General features: G+C 37.1%; 1 protein-coding gene across 1 annotated transcript in view; it reads right to left on the bottom strand.

The window, feature by feature from the left end:
• PLA2G4A (phospholipase A2 group IVA) overlaps window positions 1–25005 on the bottom strand; it is a 65871-nt gene that overhangs the window by 15576 nt on the left and 25290 nt on the right. The window contains exons 4-11 of the mRNA XM_010202962.2: window positions 24563–24676; window positions 21562–21599; window positions 19445–19586; window positions 12862–12998; window positions 9450–9672; window positions 7989–8103; window positions 3284–3421; window positions 2879–2971 (exon numbers count right to left, since the gene is read on the bottom strand). Coding sequence (XP_010201264.2) covers window positions 2879–2971; window positions 3284–3421; window positions 7989–8103; window positions 9450–9672; window positions 12862–12998; window positions 19445–19586; window positions 21562–21599; window positions 24563–24676 — 1000 coding nt within the window. The remainder of the gene's footprint in view (window positions 1–2878; window positions 2972–3283; window positions 3422–7988; window positions 8104–9449; window positions 9673–12861; window positions 12999–19444; window positions 19587–21561; window positions 21600–24562; window positions 24677–25005) is intronic.

Here is a 25005-nt window from a genome sequence, read left to right as displayed (position 1 = left end):
AAATGCAACTGAAGTGATCTGATCTGCTGTGGACATCTGTATTCTTACAATCTGATTAGGATACATTTGCTTTAGCTTGCAACATTTGCAGAGCTCATCCACTAAGCGGATTAACCAAAGGGCTGAAGAGACAAAACGTAATCCTAAAACTACCACTCACCTCTGCACCATGTATCTGACACATTTAATTCACTTTAGTTAAAATTTTAGATGTATAGCTTCTGTCCTCTCAATAACTCCTAGTGAACTAGGAAGACATTATTTTCTGTTAATTATCTGCTAATTTTTTAAAAAAAGATGAATATATGTCTTCATTCACACATCTATGAATGGGGACTCTTAAAAATAGTGGGGGAAAAACAAAAGCCAAGATGGTTATGAAAGTTCTGCTGGAGTATATGTGAAAAATAATGGCCAATGTAGTTACAAGGGTAGAAAATAAAGTATTTTTCATCACAAAACATTGAGAGAAATCAAACCAAAAATGAGTGAACTTCACTGGTGAAAATCTGCATGTTGTTAGGATTAACAGCTTTGTTTCCAAAACAACCATAAAGTCATTGTTAACTGTTCATTACTAGCTCAAAACATTATTTCAAAGTCAAAATGAATACTGAAAAAAGAACACATTCCACTCCTCAGGTAAGGTCTGTAGTGAAAGTGAATTCATGTGAGAACGGACTATAGGCTAACAATATTATTTTCACTAATTATAGGGGGAAGTCTGTCTTGAAATACAGTAGATTTGCAATGTTCTATGAGTACCCTTATCATGGAAGCTTTCATTCCACAGAGACTAGAGACAAACACTAAATTCCAGTAATGCACATGGATTCAAAGAAAGACTTTTGAAAACTAAATCCCTTTATTCTCTAGTATAATGTGTACTAGGAATCATCCCCAACTGAAATTTTATGCCAGTTAAGCTGAATGAGGGTTGCTTCCTAATGAAATTGAACATGTTACAAAGTCTTTTTTTTTTCCATTAAAAAAAGAAAACAAAATAACATCTCCTTTTTCTCAGAGAGGGATAATGTAGACATTGGTCTCTAGTGGCAGAACCCTGCTTTGGGCTGTAATTTTCAAAAAATGTTGTAATTTCAACCAAGTGCAGTATCAAAATGATGGCAATTACATTTGGCATTTTTTGCTTAAGTCTAAATCTAATTCCTGTAAGTGTGCTTGGCTGAAAGAGAAGATTGAAGAGAAAGTCACAATAATATCAAGAGTAAAAAACTACAGCTTTATTATCTTTGATAATGAATACTGTATACAGATGACTACCACTGTTGCTCTTTTGTTCTACTGAGGATTATGCCTTCTTAGACTTACACATAAAATTGGAAAAATCCCCATAGAAACACAGGAACTTAGTCATCATGTATTTTCCCTTAAATACCTTTTCTTTTTAATTCTCAGTGAGTGCCCAATCACTATTCAAATACAAATTCTTGGGCAATGACATAGGATATAAGTCAAAATAAAAATTAGTGACCAAATCAGGAAGCTAACAAAAACAACAAATGCAATTTTTGGACATCAAATAATCTCTTTAAAGTAACTCCTGTGAAAAATTTATGATTTACTGCTCTAGGTGTGATTCGCACATGCTGTGTGCAATACTGGCTATTCTGACAACCACAAGCATTTTGTCATTCACTTTGGTGACACACAAGCTTCATGAGGATGTGTTCATCTCTAGTAATACCTATAATTTCCCATCTCATAATTTTTAAAAATTATATGTGAAATGAGCCACAGATGAGAGATAACATTTTGTACATTATCAAACAGCTCAATACCATCTATTAGGAGACAGAGACAGATAAGGGGCTTGGGAGATTTTTCTTGCTTTTTGGGGTTTTTTATATATTCAATCTGTATTTTCTCTCCATGGCCTTCAGAAAGATTTGGTCTAGTACAATTTCTTATTGGTTATACATTTCCCTGTAATGCTGTCTTCTGAACAAGGAAAAAAAGTATAAAAAACCCTTCATTATCGACTGCATTCTTGAATAAAACACAAAAAAGTCTATGCAAACCAAGCTAAACTCTTTCTTTACAGTCATTATACCATTCGTGCATTAGAAATGAAATCAAAATCATGAAACTAGTAAGCAAAGGATCAGATACCAACAGGTGACCTGGGGTTAGAATGGAAAAATCTAACAGTCCAGAGATGACAAAATTTGAGTTTACTTTATTAATCCCTTGAAAAATAGAGTCAAATGTCAAGAGATTGACTACACAAGTAACAATCAAGTATTTCATCAAATTATAGTATGGTAGAAATAGAATAGAAATGGAAATGCTAAATCAGCTTCACCTCGATTAGGTCGCACAGGAATGTGCCTGGGTGGGTTTTGAAAACCTCCAGAGAAGGAAACTCCACAACATCCCTGGGCAGCCTGTGCCAGGGCTCCCCCACTCTCACAGCAAAGTTGTTTTTTTCTTGTGTTTAAGTGGAACTTTTTGTGTTCTACCCTATGTCCATTTCCCCTTGTCCTGTTGTTGGACAATATAGAAAACAGTGTTTCCCCATCCTCTTGACATATACCCTTTAGGTACTTGAAAGTGTTGAATTTTTCAGCTTATGCCAAAAACTAGCATAACAATATTAAAAAGGTAGTTAAATTATTTAAATTTCTTGAAAATAGTTGGATATATGCATGTAAGTTTCAGTACCTCTGATACTGATCAGAAACTAAAGTAAAAATGTAGTAACTCCATGAGTATCTAACAATGTCAGCAACTAAAGTTACCTGAATTCTATATCCATAAAATGACTACCAGCATAGTGTTATCCTCCCACAGGGTCAGAGTGCATGGAATTTTATCAGTACTTGTTTTGCATAGTAGAGTTATTTACTAATATTACCTAATTCTTCTTCCATGGTGGGACCCTTATTTTGAGAACTGGAGACGCCAAGTACTCTATTAAACAATATAGAAAATGCACTGCCCCAGACACCTGAAAGGGAAAAAATAAACAGTGAATGGAGACTGGTAGAAGAAAAAAACCCTGTATACTGCACTGCTTAAGTAGTTGATTAGTCTCTGAACTGACTTCCAATTTTGTAACATGCTAAGTCAGATGTATACACCAGAAACAAAGATCAGAGAATGTCAAGCCATGTCTGTGAAATTTTTCAAATGGATTTCTTTCAACAAATTGAGAACTCTACTTCTTTTCTCACACTTTGTGTGATTACATTGAAAAGCTCTTGTCCATGAATTACCAAAATGAGTTTTATTTTAAATTTTAGTTCTGCCACACACTCACCCATCAAGAAATGCAAGGGATTTTCACTATACTTCTTCACCACTGTCCCCATAAAAAATTTGCTTCCAAACAAATCAGGAGACATAAAAGTGCCATATTTTGCCATACCAATCTCATAAGGACTGAATTCCACCCAGTCTGCAAAATAAGAAACAAATTGTGCTTAGTTAGCAATCTTAATCTGAATAGAAACAGAGGATGAAAATACACAAATGAATGCAACCTCTGTTGAAGCAAATAAATTTTAGTTAAATGGGAAGCTAAACAATCAAATGGAATATCTCTTAGTTTGTGCAGAATACAAAAATAGGATTTTGAATGACAGGCAGTCTAATGTAGCAGCAGAGAAAGATTTCTCATTCGTGTTCTCTCTTATCACAACAAACTTAGGTGAAAAAAACATTAGGTTTTAAAAACAGAAGTATAAAGTAGCAATCACGAATGAGAAAAACAAAATGACATCTGGTTTTCATCTCATGCTTCAATATGATCCACTGTCACATGAAATGTGGGTCTCAGTTCCAAGTTTCTTTTCTTTTCCTGTGATCCTACCAAAAATGTGGAGGGCAATGACAAAGGCGGCAGAAAAAAAAGTTGTGAAATATTCTAGGAAAGACACTTAGATTCCACCAAAACTTAAAAGTTTCTAGTGAAATCAAATACAAAAAAGTCAAATCTTAGAGCAGCTGAGAAACTTACTCATACCAAACATTGTAAAAAATATTTTTTATAGCATATGCCATTTAATTGAAGGTTCAATAAAAATACGGAATAAAATAATAATTTACGGAATAAAATGTTCAAATGCATTTTGTGATCTTAGCAGAAAAATTCACACGTTACATTCTGTGATGTATGCTTTTTTGAAAAGGGATTTTAGCTGGTTTTGAAATATTTTTCTTTGATACTAGTGGAGCTGCTTAAGTCAGATAATTCATTTCAAAAAGGGAGCAATAACAAACAAAAATGTCTCATATTTTTAGTATTTCACCCATTCATCTATTTTATCTTCCATGTTTTCACTAGTGATTGATTTGATTGCTTCTGTAAACAAATTAGAAATAATTCTGAAACAGAAAGGCAAAAGAAACAGACTTGAAAAATCCCCACAAGTCACAGGATGACATCTGTTCCTCAAGATATTCAGTGTATCTCTGGAAATGTTAAGCTTAACCACTTCCCCTGAAAAGGAAAGATTTAATCATGACTGCTGAGATCTGTTATCTATGCTAAGTCAAATACAACACCCTATTTTCCAAATAAACCACCCACAAATCCTCACAATTACTGGAGCAGAAAGAAATTCCTTTGAAGATCCAGTCCAGGAATTTTATGTTTTAATTTAAAATACTAAGAGTGGTATTTCCCTTTAGAAATATAAACAGGAAGTGGCAGACATTCCAAATCATGTTGGCAGCAAAAATGAATTTACAATTAGAATTAATTTAATCAGTGATTGTTCACTTTCAATTTGTATTTGCACTGAACATGACGATTTCTCAAATCACACATCCTGCTTAGGGAGATAAGATTTCTGCCTTAAAAATAAACGGCTTTGGCATTAATTTCTGCCATTCCAGAAGCTTCTTGAGACAGTGGCCATTTAAATGAGCAGGACTTGAATGTTCCAAGAGATAAGAACTCTATACCAAGAGAAATACTTTGTGTTCATATTCCAGTAATCCAGGCTAGCTTCTCGGCTGTGGCTTAATCCAAAATGTAGTAAAGTCAAACCTCACAGCTGTGTTCACTGCATTTTGGATGTAGCCGTGATGTAAGTTAGACTGCAACTCTACACTGCTTCACACCAGCTGAAGATGCAATTGATTTTTTCTATTCTCAGGAGGGAAGTGATATTTTGCCAACACTAAGCGTCTGGTAGATTAAGGATTCAGCACGTATGTGCATTGACTGTACTTGCATACTGAGGCCAGATTCACCTTACAGCCCAGGCTTGCGGTATACAGGCAAAACAAAACCACATACCCAACCAACACATGGCTAACTGAGCACCGGCTGAGAGGTCCCTCTGAACCCTGGAGACTGGGATTGAAGTCTATGAATCCATAACTCCATCTGGCCTTGCTTCCGAAATGAATTCTGTAGCACTTACTGGGATGGTGCAACACACAAACTCACCTTCTCACAGACATAACTACAATGACTTTCAAAAGCAAAACCTCCAAATCCAAACTTTGATTGGGCTGGTGTTGCAGCAACAGCAAAGCTGGCAAACAAGGCTGGTAGGGGATGGAAGCATGCAATACCAAAGCCAAACATTAAATTCCACTCCCTTCTCTAACACTGGATATCAGGAACTTCAGGTAATTTCTTATCACAGAATCTTAAGAGTTGGAAGGGACCTCAAAAGATCAATCATCTAGTCCAACCCCCTGCCAGAGTAGGACCACCTAGTATAGGTCACACAGGAACTCATCCAGGTGGGTTTTGATTGTCTCCAGGGAAGGAGAGTCAAAAACCCATCTGGGCAGCCTGTTCCAGTGCTCCATCACTCTCACAGTGAAGAAATCTTTCCTTGTGTTCTTTGGAACCTCTTATGTTCCAGGTTGTACCCACTGTCCCTTTTCCTATCACTGGACATCACTGACAACAGCCTGGCTCTATCGTCCTGACATCTGCCCTTTATGTATTTGTAAACATTAATGAGGTCACCCCTCAGTTTCCTCTTCTCCAAGCTAAAAAACCCCAGCTCCCTCAGCCTTTCATCAGAAGGGAGATGCTATAGTAATTAAAACAAATAATTTTAAAATCTGTCTTTAACTAAATCCTTGTAATTACTTTCAGTTAAAATGGTTAAGTGCACTTTTGGGTATGGCTGGTAGGGAAAACATGCAGAGGCTAGGGCATGAAAGCTGTTAGCAGCTGTATGAAATCTTGCAACATTGCTCCCAGAAGGAGTGTTATCTCATATAATTAATGCATTTCAATTTGAAACAACATGAAAGATTTCACCTACATTTACAATCTAGTAAATAAGACAGTGTAAATATTTTTGTTCAAAACTTCCTATATACACATGAAGGACAGATGCTCAATTCTAAAAGGAGAAAAGACTTGCAATAGAGAGGATCAAGATCTTGAATCCTATATAATGACAGCCGCAAAAAAAAAAAAAACGAAACCAAAATCTATTGGCAGAGGCAGTATCTCTTTTATACCAATTAGCAAGGCTGGAGAAATCCGACCAGCCTTCAAGTGCTTCTGGTCTTGCTTAGGGAAGGTCATTATTAGTCAAAGGTAATTCTGTTTTTAAAACAGTAAATAAGTAACTCAAAAAGATTTCTACTCTAGGTGGCCCTGCTCTGGCAAGGCAGTTGGACTAGATGATCTTTTGAGGTCCCTTCCAACCCTTAAGAGTGTGAGAAAAACAAAATATTTATATTTTCAAACAAAAAAGCTTCAGATTCCCGAGGAGGAAAGGACACATTCTGCCCTGAAAAATTTAACCTAATTTACAACCTCATTTTCCATTACAAAGCTCATACAGCAGCTTTTCCAAATAATCTTTTCAGGAAATATGGATACGATGTTTGACTTAAAAACCTTGGGTAAGTCATTTGGTATTTCACTTCTCAGTCTTATATGTAACTATAGATACAGATGTCATTTTCTTTATACAGCATCTAGCACAATTTGATGCAGTCTCAAGGGAGGCTACTAGATAGTATTAAAATCTATAGAATAAATAACTACATGGAGTAAAAGCTCCATTTGTGTTACCAACAGTACTTTACACTATGTAAGAAGTAACAAAAAGGTAGCAATTCTAATTTCACTTTTCTTAGAAAGGGGACTAATCCTGTATGACAGAAGACAATTCCCTTTACCTGTTTGATATACTAAGGTTAAGCAGTTTTCTGCTCTTGGAGAAACACCAGCTTTCTTTTTGTCTTGACTCCTGCAGTGTACTTGGCCACTTCATGGATAAGCAACATTCTTTCAATTGGTAGGAAATAATTTCTTTGGTAATATTTAGAGAACAAAACTTGGCTAACACTTAATATTTTTCAGAAATGTAAAGAGGTTGTTACAGTGTCAGACTTACTTTCAGGTGAAAAAAAACAGTCTAACAATAAGTCTCCAAACCCAAGAATGATAGAGAAATAAAGGGCTGTTGACCTAAAATACACTCTGTCTTTCCATGGACAGGAAAAGATACATCTTAAAAGCCAAGAAAAGGCTGAGTCCATGGTATGCCAAGAGGAATAACTTCATTTGACACTAGTTCTCCACAGCTCTGTAACCTTGGTGTAAACACTGCAACAATCAAATAAGGATCCATCTACCTAAGTATATGATAACTTACCCCTGAGTAACTGCTTGTTACTAGACTCTAGTGTCAGATTCCCAGAAGCTGCTGACCACAAATGTGTCTATTTCCCAATCACCTTTTAAAGCCCACCAGAACAGTCCTTCTGATGTGATGCTTTGGTATATACTTTGACATCACAACTTCCTATGCTTTTTATAAATTAAAATCTTCCTGTACGCAGTTCATAACAACACAAATTTTGTTAAGTCTCAAAGAATGTTTGATATCATGACAAATTCCTTCGTAATCCTTGTCATAAGACTAATAATTTCATAGTGCACAAACTATTCTCAGAAGTATTAAAAAAACAATTTTTTTGTCAGTCATACACTTCTCTTCACAAGTGACTCAACAGACAAATTAAAAACATACCTGCAAACATAAGCTCTGAAACATCTGGTTTGACATGGAGACATGTAAAGAGTGGGAGAGCACATTGTGCATTATCAGTTTTCTCTTTCATGTTGCTCAAAGTGGTGTCCATTCTCTGCATGACAAGAAAGACATTGTGTCCAAACAGATCCTACAAAGGCCTGCTGACATTTGGGAAACTATTCTCAAATTCCCACAGAGAAGGAAAAATGGACAAACCCAATTATTTCCAAGAAAAATAGAAGTATTGGTAAAATGAAGTAACGTGCTTGAGTGCCTTTTAACTGCACAATTCAGGAAGGAAGGAGTGGGAGAAGACATAATAGGAAGATGAAATATACATGTGTTATAGAATACAAAATAACATGACCAAAAAGAAAACAGTATCCATGGACAAAGGAAATTCTTTCCCTCTGCTACTGTAAAAGACAAAAACAGGGAAAAATCATCTCCTAGGTAGAGCCACCATGTTTTCAATCCATGATGTTTCTAAAAAGTATGAAAGGACAATTCAGAAAAGCAAATGGATTCATTTGCTAACCAAGGATCTGCATCTGCTCCAGAAAATACTCTGGAGTCTACAATAAAGAAAGACTGAAAGTCATTATGATAGAGTAGTATTTTTCTGTGAATAACCAACACTTCCATTCTTCATCGATTGTGTCAGGTTCAGCTAAACATCTGTACATTTGTTTAAGTCCACAGGGGACTTCTAACCAACCTCACATAATCATTATGATCCCTTCATCGTCAGAAACTCACCCGAGATATCAACCATTACTAAAAGCTGTGTTGCCATTTTTTCAGTGTTTAAAACCTAGTGGCAACATATACTTATGAAAGATATAAATTTATAAAACACATCTGTGAATCTATTAACACATTGCAATCTAACCATAAGATCAAATCCAAATTCTGTTAACCAAGTGAATTTGAATTCTGTGTGCCTGATTCAGTCAATTGGGATTTTTCAATAATTAAACAGTATGAAGCCTTCCTACTGTCTTGTTTCTCAGAAAAATAATAATAAATAGAGATCTGGATCTTTCACCTTGAAATTAGTATTTCATTAAGCAAATGCTGGTTTTCTTATAGCAATCTGTGCATAAAGAGTTTATAACACTTTGTATTTTTTGTTGAAATTGCTTGAGCAGTAATTTTAAGGGATGATACAGAAAGTCAAAAGCTTGTGACAAGTACCCAGTGGCTGAGTTCATTTCTGTTGCAAATGAATGCATGTTTTCCTAGTTCTTCAAGATATGAGTACCATTCGGAAGCACGTCCTAGAGCAACAAAAGGATTTTACAAGTTTCTTACCCAGTATCTGTTCAGCTGTAACTTTAGATATTCCTATTGCTAAACATGATTTGTTAAATGTTACCAAAGTCTTGAAAAAGATAGCAAGAAGAGTTATTACACAATAGTTTCACAACTTTAATAATCATAAAAAAATGAACTCACATTATGGATAAGTGTTTCACCTATTAGCATTCCAAAGATATCTGTGAAGGTGACAGGCTGCCCTGAGCTCTTCTTGTTCCACAGTGCTTCAATGTAGCGTTTGACTTTCTGAGGAGTGAGCAGTAGAAGTGGGTTGTGACTCACAGAGTTCATCAATTCTTGATTAATCTCCTTCGGTCCTTTTTCTGGAAAGTCTGGATGTGAATACAAAGTTGACATGTACCTGCAACAGAAAATAGGCTCTGTAAGTATCAAAGTCTGGTTCAATGTCAGGTTCCTGAAATGCACAATAAGTTCATAAATAATGTGATACAATTTCTGATTAAATCTAGGTAATTTGCTCATAATTTATACAGCAAATTGACATTTCTCTTTCTCAAGACATAGGAAGCTAAATATTTTATTCCAAATATAAGTATACAATCAAACACTCATCATATATTTCCACAGTATGTATGATGTAAGATTAATGTGTTCCTCATTTATCTCTTCAAGGGATAATGAATAGAATCATTATAAGCTGAAAAAAGAGCTTCTGAAGTTGTCACAGCATACCTAAATTTGGCAGACCAGAGGTCCTGTAAATATATACACACAGTTCTTTTACTTTCAGATGTATCTCCCTCTGTCGCTCTCCAGTTCATTACTGCTATTCAAAAATTCCTAAAATATATTAGGATACGGCATGCTTTTCAGGATCTAGATGTTTTCATAGTAGATGAAGCACTTTAACTACAACCTGTGCAGAGATTTAACTGACTCTGAGGATTCAGAACATGCTTATCAGTCAAATCATGATTTTTCACTGAGTAACTCTGGGAAATGAAGTTTTGTTTACTCAAAACAAAGTTTAGACAGATATGCAGACATCTGAGGTTTGCCCTTGGTTGGCTTAAGTAACGCAAGGGGTGAAGACATAGGCCATCCTAATCTACTAGACACTCATTTCACTATTATTTATTTAATTACCTGGCTAAGGTATACATACCATACTGCAGGCAAAATTCTGCACACCAGTGGGATACATATTCCCCAGCAATTTATTTAACAGCATGATGAACTCTGTCACATGCACTATGTCAGAACTTGATTCATTAGTTCTTGTGCAGCCTCTAACGCTTAGCATGCACATCAGCTCGTGGGTGGAACAAACACAGCAGCCAGCTTCCATGTAAGCAAAGAAAGGAAAATGCAGGACGAAGAATTCAGTACAAGGTTGAAGCAAGATGACAGAAACAAACAAGGAGGTAAATGCATTGTTCCAAGGTTAGGCATGCATCTGAGTGAACAAGCAAAGACCTGCCTCTCCAGACAAGAAAGGAATTCTCTACCCTTCAGATAAAAAAAGAAAAAAAGAGCATTATTCCCAAGTAATGGACTGAATGGAAAAAAAAAGGAAAAGAAAGGGCGTGCCAAGTGTCAAGGAAAGTCTGAGTAGGTGACATCACCAAGAGCACAAAAGCAAATTTGTTCACATAGAATTGTTTCCCATATATGTTTCTGACTGAATCAGTTCAGATAATCTTGCTATTTTAATATCAATTTTATAGGTTTACATTAGATCAACCACATATTCACACCTGGCTTTTCCCAAAAAAGGACCTCATGGCCAGCTGACTGATACCTTTTTAGAATATGGACTACATACCATTCCCTAGAAATACAGTGAAAATTGTTCACACTACACTGCGCTACTGAATTGCTTGTCATTCAGTCAAATGATGTCTTCCACTTTTCACAAATTTGACAAAAGTACACGAATATCTCAAAAGACAGTGCTGCCTGCTTCCCACCCACTAGCGATAGAAAATCCAGGTTCCAGGGATACCAACATTTCATAGTCCAACATGAATGAGAAACTTACTCTAATTCTTAGGCATTTTCATAGTTTCAAAACATTCTGGCATTTGAAAGCTTTCTGTCTAGAAAGGAAGCTTTCTGGAAGAGGGGAAGCAAGCTTGCCACAAGTGAAAAATAATTGAGAAAAAAATATACACAAAGAACAGAACTGATTATTATCTGTTTCAAAAGAGTTACTGACTTTGGGGTTAGTGTATTTCCTTAGAAAGTGTAGAACCAAAATTCAAGTGTTTTCTTAATAGTTAAACCAGGGGATAAGCTCATTCCAGTTAGATTCCCTGCTCATTTATACTCAGCTATTGCATCAGAAGTCTGTTTTTCCCTTACTCTCAAAGAAATGACACATTCATATAATCTTACAAGGAACCTTGAGGTCCCTGTTCCAACCTCCTGCTCAATGCAGAGCAAACTTAAAAGTCAGATCGGGTTGCTCAGGGCTTTGTTCAGTCAAGTCCTGCTTTCACATGATACTCACTGAGTCAGATAGAGAGAGGATGACACCTTACCCAACCTAATGAAGTAAGGATGGGGCAATACATTCCAGTGTTTGACCACTCTCACTACAAAATAATTTTCCTAATAGTTAAGAACATTTCTTTTGCTGTAACTTATGGCCATTACTCTTTGTTCTTTCTCTGTGCATCTCCAAAAAGAGTCTGTATTCTTCCGTTACTAACTAGGTACCCACTAATACCTTTTCCAGCTCATCAAGGCTAAATAAATCCAGCTGCCTGACTTTCTCATGTGCTCTAGTCCCCTAATTGCCTAGGTGGTACTCTGATGGAACTAATCTGGTTTGTCAACACGTTTCTTGCACCAAGTGGCCCTGAACTGGGTTCAAATGCAGCTCTGGTACTCAACCGGCAAAGTAATGATAAAATCATATTTTGTGACATTTGGAATATGCCCTTTAAAAGCTTAAAATTTTCTTAAAATGTAACATCCTCTACTGCAACCTGATCCACTGACATTAAAACTCAATTTTAAGGTTAGACAAAAAAAAAAAAAGTCGCCTAATTCATCTAATGAAAAAAACAGTGCTCAGGAGTTCAAACAGTTAAGAAATTTGGACTGAACTTGCCAGATGTCTTTGGCTGATGAAAATGACACAGCCTTTAAATATGTTACCTCACTTCATTTAAGAAATATCAGACCAAATAGTTTCAACATTTGTAATAAGTGTAACCTGGGACAATCTTTATAAAAGCTACAAAAACAAAAGGCAGCACTGGATGGGGAGAAACTCACTCATTCAAAGAGTGTAATAATAGCGGGGGCTCAAAGCAACCTGCTGCCTACACACAGCTGGATCATCTGCAGCCTGAGCTGTCCTCACCTCCCGAGTCATTCTTGAACACCTCTACCAGCAGACTTGCCCCACTGACCTCCTATTTTGCAAGTTAGCTGTCTCCGTATGTTTTTTCTGTACTGACAATGTGTAAAATTTGCCATGAATTATGACCTTAAGAAATAATTCCACTCAAATGAAAATTCTTTCTGGAACTTCCTAAAGGAAAAATGAAGGAAAAACAAACAAAAAAAACCCCCTTACCACGTGGACCCTGAGAGGCCAGCAATGTAAGTCGCACAGTCTAAAACTCCTGATTCATAAAGTGCTTTCATCACTCCAGCAAACCCTACCATGGCACGAAATCCACCTCCTGAACCCAGTATTGCTATCACTGGTACCTGTAGAGATGAAAAGAATAGCGTTATGACCACATCAACTCTGATAAGGGCTTAAAAGCAGTAAATAAGCATTATTCATCAACCATTGGCCAAATACACCAGCCCTACGCAATTAATAGGTCACTATCAAGAAATCCTCACAGCAGAGAAGAAACCTATGCTGCTTCAAATCTGGGCACAAAACTTCTAAGGTGGCAAAAAGAAGGTATTATGCAGATTTTCCACGGTATGTGTGTAAGAGAAAGGCAAAACACTTTAGTAAAGCACTTTGAGGAAGGACTTTTAAACACTGTACAAACCACAGAATCATATAATTGCTTTGGTTGGAAAATACTTTGAAGATCAAGTTCAACCATTCACCTCACACTGCCAAATCCACCACTAACCTATGTCCCTGAATATCTCAGCTACACGGCTTCTCAGTATCTCCAGGGATGGGAACTCTACCACTCCCCTGGGCAGCCTGTGGCAGTGTCTAACAACCCTCTCAGGGAAAAAGTCCTTCCTAATTTCCAATCTAAACCTCCCCTGGCACAATCTGAGCCCATTTCCTCTCATCCTATCACTCATTACCTAGGAGAATTGGCTGACCCCAACTCACTACAGCCATCTCTCAGGGAGTTGTAAAGAGTGATGATGTCTCCGCTCAGCCTCCTCTTCTTCAGACTAAATAACCCCAGCTCCTTCAGCTGCTCCTCATCAGACTTGTTCTCCAGATACTTCATCAGCTCTCTTGCCCATCTCTGGACACGCTCCAATGTCCCTCTTGTAGCGAGGGGCCCAGAACTGGATACAGTATTCAAGGTGTGGCCTCACCAGCACTGAGCATAAGGGGACAATCACTTCCTTGGCCCTCCTGGCCACACTATTTCTGATACAAGCCAGGATGCCATTGGCCTTCTTGGCCACCTAGGCACACTTATGGCTCAGGTTCCAGAAGGTGTTGACCAAAAACGGTACCATTATCTCACCCATGAAGTTACCCGTCTCCCTTAAGTTCTCTGGAGCCAAGAGTGATGTACAATATCTGAATGTCCCTTCTGCTTCACAAAGAGCTGAGTGGCAGGAGTACTTTTCAACTGCAGCATGGGAGTAGTGCACTGCTGATCATAAGCAAGGGAAGCCAGGAACCAGCCGGCAGCATGAAAGATTCTGACAAGGTGGAAAATTCATAGAAGGGCAGAGCAGACTTCTTTCCAGCTTCCTATTCACCATGTACATAGAGACCATTAGCAGGAGGTGCAACTGGACAGCATCTAACAAAGCACCTGACAGGCAAGGATGTAAAGGGAAGCTTAAACGTACCTAGTTCCCATATAGCCAAGAAGGAAGATACAACTGAGGAAATATGGAGGCAGAAGAAAGCATAAATTCCCAGAAGAGGGAGAGCTGCAAGCTTGCTACTTCTGGCATTGAGAGAAGTCTTCCAATCCACCTGCAGCTCTTCATCTTGAATCAGAGCAAGTGGTGGCAGAAAAAGAGCAAATGCTGTCAGGGAGAATTTTGGACCAAGTATCACAGATTACTGGATAAGAAACAGTGATACAAAGTGATGAGAAGACTCCTTCTTCTATGGGACACAGATCGACCTGCCAGACAGACTGACTGTTTAGGAAGGTTTGCTTCTTGTCCAGACTCCAGATCCATGATGGTCTCAAAAGTCCATCTAGTCCAACCCCCCTGATAGAGCAGGGCCACCTATATACTTCTATCCTCTTATTTCCCAGCTTTTGCAGCCCTGACTTCAATGCTGTTCCCTTCCACTGCATAGCTTCCCCAAGTATCTAGAGGAGACAAAATAAAATAACAATTCACTTGCTACCATCCTCAAGTGTTATCAGGCTAAGAAAAGGTCCCATCTGGTTTCCTGTTTCTGAAACCTAGAAGGGTTTCCCACTGTTCAATGGTGATAGGGCAACAACCTCTCGGTTGTTACTAAGCATTAAAAAATTGATATACTAGTGCAGAAAGCCCCTATCTGATCAAACAGGTAATTGGTCTAAAATTTCACTGGAACGCAATTTAAGGTGCCAATAGATGGGATTAGTTATAATAAAAGAATCATGTAACTACTGAGTTCAGTTTCTTTCTGTAGACTTTAAGTCATGAAACTCCCTGGAGGACTGAAAATGCACAGTCACACGGAAATGACCATGCACAATGACCAAGTAAGATGAGACATTTCCCAAGGCTTCCATTCCACAAAAATTGCATATTCTTGATGCAGTAAGATTATTTGATTCTCTTCTTCATAAGTGTTAACCTTTAGTAATAGAAACCACAGGTATTTACTGGCATCAGCATTTGTCATACATCTCCAAAGATACCTATCTATCACAAAAATGACAAAACAAAGGTAAAGATACAGGACATGCCTGTTTTGTTAAGCCAACACCCCAATAACGGAGCAGTTGCTTTGAACAGAAGAGTCATATTAGTAATCACACGTTTAATAATGTATGTTAGGCTTTGAAAGCTCTTTACAAACACTACCTAATTAATCTATACAGACAAATCCCAACAGGATGAAGACAGTGGTGTGCAGGTGCGAGCCTGGAAAAAGTATGTGACAAAGCACCACTATTCAACAAACCTATTCATCAGTGAAGTGGCATGAGCACAAGGGAAATTCTGAGTTTTCTTCAGGATGCACCGAAATCCCTGAAGGAGGATCAACAAAGAATGTTGAGAAGAGTCACTAGCATCCTGGCAGCAAACCCTCCCTGTGTACTTAACCCACAAGCATTCTCAGAATCACAGAATCCTATACTGGGGAAAGGTGGGTATACCAAGAGGTGAGAGGATGTATAGTATCTCTTCATTTTCACTCAATACCAAAGCAAGGCACGAAGAGCTGAAATCACTACTTTATTTCTAGAAATTAAATTCAATTAAAGAGCTCTAGAGCAGAGGGCCCTAGCTTGAGTAAGCTTCCCCCAGTAAATACAGCTTTCAAATGATCAAAAAATAACTGAAGAGACGCATCTACTGCACATTTACATTAATTTATTTCAGTCAGCTTTACACAAACTGACTTGTAGGCATAAGTCAGGTGATGAAGGTTAAGAGTCCTTTCCTGCTTTGCAGAAGATGGCGGAGCACATCTCCAAGCAGGTGGGTTTGTTATAGCAGCTTTTCAGCTGCAGTTCAGTTTCCAACACATTTCAGGGTCAGTAATCACAAATTTCTAAATTTTAAATACATTTATCTTACAACTGGCCCTCTAGGATAATGAGGGGGGAAGTAGCTGCAGAGTACATGGGTACAGAACCAAGAAGCCATCTCACCACTAAAAAAGGAGAAAAGACAGAATACCAAGCTGTGCAAGCTTCTCCACATACACAGACTGTGGCTGACATTCTTCAGTCTTGGAGGCATTCCGAACCCAAAGTCCTTTGTATGTAATCAGTAAAACTGGGGCAGAGGTACTAAACCCATTCAAGAAGATTAGTCAACTTAGTCCAAAATGGTGACTCACAAGAAAGTGATCAGTGAGTCAGTAGCAAAAATGTGAAATGAATCCAGACGTCTTGGAGATAAAAGCTGATTGATCTAATCCCTGGCCACACTGGCACACTCAATTCTGTATGGTTGTGCCCACTTCTGAATAACCAATACATGACAGCGTTGCTTTCTTTTTCCTATGGTAGGTCTGCATGGCACAAAGCTGAGGGACCCAAGCTAGTTTTGAACAAACTACCTTAGCTATCATCTAGACAAATTCCACTGAGCAGGATTTAACAATGCTGATTAAGTGTTTCATCAATACATTTGTACTGTTTCTTGGATCCTTGGAGCACTTCACTGTGAGGACAAGCTCAGCACCATACAGTTTCACTTCAACCAATGGGTCATCTCAATGAGCACTAATTTCTTAGTCACCAAATTGGGCATGAAAACAAAAAAGATTTAGGAGACAAGGTATGTTTTAAGGAAAGCAAACTTCAAAAAAAGACATCTAATTTTTTTCTTTCCAGTAATTTGGAAAAAAAAAAGTTAAAACATACTAAATCTTGTTTTGGGAATGAGTGGTGCAGATGGTTTTATCTGAATGTCTCGGAAACACAGCGCACAAAATCTGGACAATAATATCTGTGTAAAAAAATAATGCCATAGATGACTATTAAAAAATTGTTTTGTGAATCCAGTCTTAGAGAACTGTATGATTTCTTTAACTGATTGTGGTATTTTTAGAAAATTGTTTCAAGTAACAAAAATTATAAAAATATAGTGAGCAATAACACAGGTACGAGAATTCTCATCCTTTGTGTTTTCAGTATATGCCTCAATACTACGTAAGGAAATTTGGAAGTACTAACTTCCCCATCCAGGGATGTCTAATTATTTCACAGGTATTCAAGACTCACAGCATCCCTGCAAGGCACACGTGTTGGTACTCACAGATGAAGAAACTTAGGTGAACTTTGAGTAAGTAACTTGTTTAAGATTAAACAATGACTCACAGGCAGCTAAGAAGTCTCATTATGTCTCCTGACTTCTGATGCCATGTTAAAACTACAAACATCCTATAAATCCTCCTGCTATCTTCCATCTCCAGTAATAAAAGTAAAAATGACAGGCCAGCAGGACAAAACTATACTTTAAGCTGAATATAAAGGTTCTTTTCATTGCTAGAAGCTGCTAAAAATTCTGACAAGTCAGCTTTATAAATATACACTTGGCATACGAGAAACAGGAGAATCACATTACCTCAGTCCTTCCTAGGGCTGATAAGCCTACAATCAGAGATTACCGTCTGGTCTTGGAAGATGCTATGTAACTGGTAAAATTTCCATATTTGAGACAGTGAGGGATACCAAGGGAAGATGATGACAAAAGGAGTATGAAGTCTTACCTAGCGTTTACAATAATGCATGCACATATACCACCTGCATAGAACTGATACTTCAGGCACCAAGTATCACTCCAGTTCTAACTGGATCTTGGCAAAATATCTCCATTCTTTTTGAGAAAGATATTATTCTGCTACAGAAGTTCAGACCAATGTCACATTCACAAATATCTACTCTGGTAAGATCGTATGTGTTAAGATTATAATAACTAAACAAAAAATTTTAAAACCTTGAAAATGTTCTTTCACAATATACACAATTTATATCATTATAAATAAAATATGTACAATACCCGTCAAATTTTTTCATCTTCATTGGAAAGGTCACACAAGCACATTTTATTATGCAAGACAGAGTTCAAAAGTAGACAACAATAATATATTTACCACCTGCTCAAAACTTCATAGAAATTTAACAGTAATTCTTCAGTATTGGTTCCAGTTTTGTAAAAGACTATCGCATTCTGCTTATGCTAAAAATGCACAAAATCAACCAATATCTTTGAATTAATCAATGAATTAATTGACTCTGTTCATTACTTGACACCTCCTACATAGACAAAATCTTTCTGTCACAGTTCTGGGAGCATAATAGGAGAGGGAAGAAGCATAAAAGAAAGAGAAGGATGGAAAAGCAACTATAAAACAAGTGGATCTGTACCAGATATATCCTTAATTAAAGCAGCATTTTTGAAATCACTGAAAAGATCAATAGAGATCAGCACCATTCCTCATTTTGATGTGACTCAAACTACCATCTGGATCTGTTGACTTATTTCTCAGTTGGCTTGATGCAGAGCACCAGTGAGTGCAGTTCTCACATTCTTTAAGAAACAAACTTCATTATCCTAATTCTATAAAATGAGATAAGCAAAAGAAGAAAAGAAAGAAAGCAATTTCTAAACTGACTCTAACACTAAACCAGTTCATCTTCTGCCTAATCTTTTAGACACCATGGCCATACAGCCAAGGCCACCTTAACAGCACAGGCTGGATATCAAGCACACAAGGACAGATTCCGCTGTCGGGCACATGCCCAGAGCCACTATGTTCTTCTTATACAGCAGATATTTCACACACCCTTTTGGCATTTTTCAGATGACAATCTCAGTTCAAAACCAACACCTTAATAGAGCACGGAATTCACAATCAGAGTAAAATTAAAAGCATGCATTTATCTCCTTCACCCATTTCTAACCTAGGGACAGTCTGCTAAGGATTAAAACAATAAAGCAGCAGATAAAAGTGACAGCGTTTTTTTTAAGGTGCCAGTGAAAATGAAAAGCTGTCATTTCTGTCCCACAATGGCATTTACACAGTATTGTCCTTCTCCACGTAATAGACATATCTTCTCTAAGTGCAGCTTCATTGTGGCACAGGATTTTGTCTTCTTAAACTTTTATTTATAAATTCAGAGCACAAGAAAAATTCTTCTCAAGCCTCAATACTGTATGCACATAGACAAAGAAATTTTCTTTGCTTCTGTCATCTCCCTTAACATTGAACTCTTCTATCTCATTTGTCTCATTCAATCCTTTGAGAAACTAATTCAGAACTCCAAAGGTGATGCTAATCTTGACATTTTCAAACTTACATCACGGGAAGTGGTCAAGTTCTTGCTGTTTTCCTCTCCTAGAAATGTTTTCATACTGTGCATGATATTATCTTTTCGCTGTTGCCGAAATTTCTTCTCTTCATCACACAGAGCCATGCTGAACCGGAGATCAGTTGAAGAGCTATTTTGCAAAACAGACAGGCTTTAAGAAAAGGCACAACTCAAAGCAGAATTTAAAATATTACCTAGGGAAATGAGTGAAAGTAAGAATAAATAACTCACTAACTTACACTTGGTGAAATAAAATAAATAAAATTATGATTATTCATACGACTTGATTGCATCAGTTGATTCCACGGTGTGATGGATACAGAGAACAATGTCACACTGCATCTTTAAGACATGAATTTTATATAGAAACCTCATTGCTCACACACTAGCAAAAAACAAACAGAAAATATGCACCTTCTAGTGCTATTTGGTCTTAAAAAAAAATAATAAAATACAGAAAGTGAGTTCACCACTTTCATACAATTACAAATTTACAGTCTACAAATCGGAATTTTCTGCTTATCCACTGAACAAAGAACTGCAAGGGGAAAATTAAAACATTCGTACTACCACATACTCTTCTTAATTTAGAGCTTCATGTTAAGGAAAGGTTAATTTTGACTTTATATCCATTCAGCCTTACAATCAAATACTGTGTGGATCTCAGTATAAATTGTACTGAGTACAGGAAAAATTCAGCCTTTTCCTCTATTTTTTCACCACATTTTAAGATCAAAAATGTACAAAGGACCCTAATATTGTGCTTAAATATAAGGACACAACTTCAGCTCCTATATGTAAATTAAAGGGTTTTAACTACAGTACCTCCCAGCAGCCCTGCCTCTAGAAGACAGCAGCAAAGAGGAGCACACAAATTCACCCTGGTATCCACTTGTGGATGCTTTGACATGTTAGTTACAGGGCAGCATTTTTATGAGTCCTTTATGAAAAATACATGATGGTGAAATGGATCTATTTAGGCAAAGATAATTATTCCTCATATTTTTTACAAATCTATTACATAATAAAAAAATGGACATAAGAAAAAGGGGCAGGAAACACTGCCCAGAAACAATGTTCCATGATGGTATATATGATACTGAGAACAAGAGGTCCACATAGAATCCAAAATCCATGCAGTTATCCAAGAATAACAGAGCAGAACTTCATCAGATTCTTTTGTTTAACATCTTTCCAAGTAGCAAGACATAGCCAAGCATCTTCTGTTCATTTAATGTCAGAGATATGAAATAATTGTGATGCATAAGGCATGGAGGGTTTAGGGGGGGTCTCAAGGACCACCCACATATGCCTCTTTACTAGTACAAAATGATGAGCGGAAATTATCCCGGGGGGATGTTTGTCAGTCTCTATGGAGTCACTATGAAAGAGTTCCACATTTACATTTACCGTGCTCAGCAGTGCTATTTATAGCTACAGACAAAAAGAAAAAAACCCAACTTTTTAAATGCTTTGTTCTCAGTAACTCATTTTTAGACTTGGAAGATATTTTTCCGATTATGCCTTAAGGTGATTTTTGGTCTTGCACCTGGATGGGCTAAGAAAGAGAAGGAAAGGTAGGCATCTGCTTAACATTACACATGGTGAAATTCCAGCCCTACTGAGATCTTTGACTTCAGTACTGCATGGTCTTAACATTCAAATACATTTGAGGTGCAGCTTTGTAATGCATATCCATATATGCTGAACGTTAACATGAGATTCACAATAACCATAGAAGGTAAAATAATGAGGGTAACACTTGAACCTGATGTCTATCAGTTTCTTAAGAAAAAGCCCTTGAAAAGGAAAGCACTTAACATAAAACAGGATGAGAAATTCATATATGATGGCATTGTTCCTGCAAACATTTGGAAAGGCCACACCTATTAGAACAAGCATTTTTAAATCAATGGCAGAATTACAATGCAAAAGTAGCAATTTTTAAATCAGCTGACTTTACAGTAATTGCTATTCTTATTAATAAGGACTTCTTGCTCTCTACCTGACAAGTTTCTAATAAAATTCTAACAGAGTAAAATTAAAAATACCTTTTCAATTAACAAATTTTCAATCTTTTTCCTTTTTAAAGATGAGATACTCACCATACTTCAAGAGACAACTCCAAAGTCATTTCTGTAACCTAAACAAATATTTAAATATGGTTACACCACTTACAGAGGAGAACAACCACAAACACATCTAGAACATAAACTATTGCTGTCAAAATTATTCTTTAAATCATTTTTTTCTAAAAAGGGGGACATTTCTCAAACACATAAATGCATTTCTTTTCCAGAGAACTTTTTTTTTTCTTTTTAAAGCACACAAGGTGATTCTAAAATACACCACTAGCACAATACAGTAGAAAATGCTGCTCGATGCTGCTACGTCCTGACTTCCATTCATCAGATCCCACTGTCTTGGCTTTCTACCACTGATAATCACTTTTTTGACAGTGCTATTCATTTTTGGCCTGAAGGGATCTAATTATCTTCACACACTTCTGATCCTCTGTTTCTACTGCCAGCTTCACTCTGCCTTGCACTTGCTTCCCAGTTCACTAGGTGAAATTCATACTCAACTTGTATCTGAAACAAAAACTTTACAAGGGAATGATTGCTTTGTCATAAGCCACCAGATGCAAGTAAATTAATAAATGTCACTACATAATGATTTCACTTGCAGATCACATAGAACTACCTGATCCACAAGCTATGGGTTTGTCTCCTTGGCCTTTCATAGTGCACTTTAAGGTGTTGCCTGCAGGCAAAAAGTTTAGAAATGATGTTTAAAGCACCAAGTGCATGTTAGGCAAAATGTAAGAGTACAAGGTCTCTACAGATACGACAGAATGGACAGGCATTTTCATCTCCTCAAGCACTTTTCTATTCAATCGCCATTGACACATTGGTACAGTCTTATAGGAGTGTTAACAGACACACATACATAGCATCTTGTTTTACTCTGCCCGTAGCCATAAATGGATTACCCTCCTCCCTTGTGGCATGTGATCACTAGAACTGAGCTAGAACATCTTACGCAGAGTACTTAAGGATATGGAAGTGCAAAGCTGCCTCTGGCCTCCCACATCTCACGTACCTGCTGACAGACCAGGTAAAACCTGGCACTCCACTCCTGCCCTCTGAACCAGGAGTCGTAAACAAGGGAGCATATTAACAGGGTAGCAGGAAAAAGAGAAGGCAAAGAAATAAGAAAGAGAGAACATGAAGAAACAGAGTGGAGAGTCATTTACGGAAATACTTCAAAGACAAGGTAGCAATTATATTATTCCAGCACCTGATATTACTAATTTAAAAAGCACTTCAGAAACCACAGTGATCCAATGGTTGAAAAAAAAGGTTAATACACGGTACTAAATAAACCCTTGAAGTGAAACGTTCTCATAGGGAAATAGCACGCCATTTCCTACACCTTATCCAAACTGCCACAGAAATCTCGGGAATACATGTTGCGTATACAAATTGTCTACATTGGGCTTAACCTGACATGATGTTCCCTTACTATTTGCTTCTAAATTTCAGTGTATTTGGGTTTTTTCCCTGTTTTTTTAATCTTGTATTCTCTACCAAGCATTGCTGAGTATTGATGAGGAGTTAAAGTGTATCTGTAATGTGGCAGAGCCTTATATTGTTGGCATGAGCTTTGTTAAATGTATTTTCAAAATTTATTCATCAGCTCTTTCTTACTACCTCATGCCTGGCAGAACCAGGCATCTGCAGTCAGCTCACACCCTGAAAGTCCAAGAGTTACTGAAGCTCTTAGTGAAATACATCTGCATCAATTTCAAAAAATGCAGTAACTTAAAAAAAAAAAAGGGAAAATATCAAAATTTCAACTGCCATGTGAAACTCTCCAATTTCCCAGCTATTAGTTGTCACTACACTTTTAAAATCTTATCATATGGAAAAGAGCAGAGCAGTTGCAAAACAAGACCTCTGATGATATAATAAACCATAGCCCAAAATAGGAGTATTTATACCTATAGTATATGCATACTATATATACATATGCAGATATGTAGTTACAGATGTAACTATAAGCACTGAATTATGGTCAGAATGGCCTGTGATTTGTTATTCTAATAAATTACAGTATTGTAATACATGTGGAACAACCTCAATTAGACAGAGATTCAGCAACAATTTCCAGGAGCTGCTATGCAGGCAGACAATCCCTGCTACACTGACTCCGTCTGTTTTGTAAATGTGTTTAAAGAGAATAATCCAATTAACACATTATTGCATGTTAACTATGGCTATGCTAAAACAAGCCATTTACTGAAAGTAAAACATATAATAATGAAAGAATTTCTGTTAGCTTTCCAGAAGTCACAGGCCTCAGTAGTGAAGGTACTGAAGTAGTGAGGTACTGACTAGCAAACCTCTCATGGCAACAAAGACCATTAAAATGAATAATTAATTTCAATCAAATGGTGTAGAAACTAGTTTAGCAAGCAAAAGTTTTAAGTTAGACTTTTAAAGAGGACTCTCTCAGTAAGGCATTCAGTGGCCCTGTTTTGGTTTTTTCCTCCTCTCAGCAGAAGTATAAAGAGAAATACAGTGTCTTTAGGCCAGTGAATGCCAATAGTGAATACTTAGAAAACAAGCTTCAGAACAGGGTATGCAGAGAACAATCCACATCTGAGACACTCCCTTCTATACCCCCAAATATTACACCATTTCTTGACTGAAAGGTTGCCATCCTTAACCTCTCCATGATACAGTTTAATCCCTTCTTGAATTCAAAATGTAGCTTCATATTAAGAAAACACATATATATACAGTAGAGAGGTAGACTGATGAGACCAGACCAAATGTTTCTTACGCTTCAGCAAAATGACTGAGGAAATACTCTAGTAACATCAGACTTGGGGAAGAGTCCTGAGGACACATCACTTAGCCTTTATAAGCACCATCCTCTACTGATTTGTGAAGAAGCTTTATCTAACCAGGATGTGGCAAACAATCTGATAAAGGACTGAAACCTGGTCCTGGTCTATGCAATAGTTTAGGTCTCTTAGCTCTTTTCCATCATGTTCAAAGCTGCATCAACAAAGGCAAAGCTATGAATGCTGCAACTTACATCATTAAAAGTTAACTGGACCTCCTTCTTCTCACCCAGTTTCAGAGATGATATTGGAAATGTGGATGTGCCAAGAGTTTCATCCATAACGTAGTTGGCATCCATCAAAGTAACCTAGAAAAGATACACAAGTACTCAATTCGATAAATCCCCTCTTAATTCCATATGGCCTATGCCTGAAGTAAAAAATCCTGAAATTATATGGCAAAGCAATAGGCATAACCCAAGACAGTCAATGTCCAATGCCAAAAGACATATTCTTTTAAAACAGGATAAGCTCATGTACAGTGTAGGTGGCACCTTCAAGACATTCAATTGCATGAGTAGAACAGTGTCTTTCACAAAAAGGTGTTTATCCAAGAATCTTTCCATCAGTAAATCTCACCATCTTTCTAAGCCGACACAATAACTTCTAATTATAAATATAAAATATATACATATAA

This window comes from Colius striatus, chromosome 10, assembly GCF_028858725.1.
Source record: "Colius striatus isolate bColStr4 chromosome 10, bColStr4.1.hap1, whole genome shotgun sequence".
NCBI lineage: Eukaryota > Metazoa > Chordata > Aves > Coliiformes > Coliidae > Colius > Colius striatus.
This window is presented reverse-complemented; position numbering and strand designations above follow the sequence as displayed.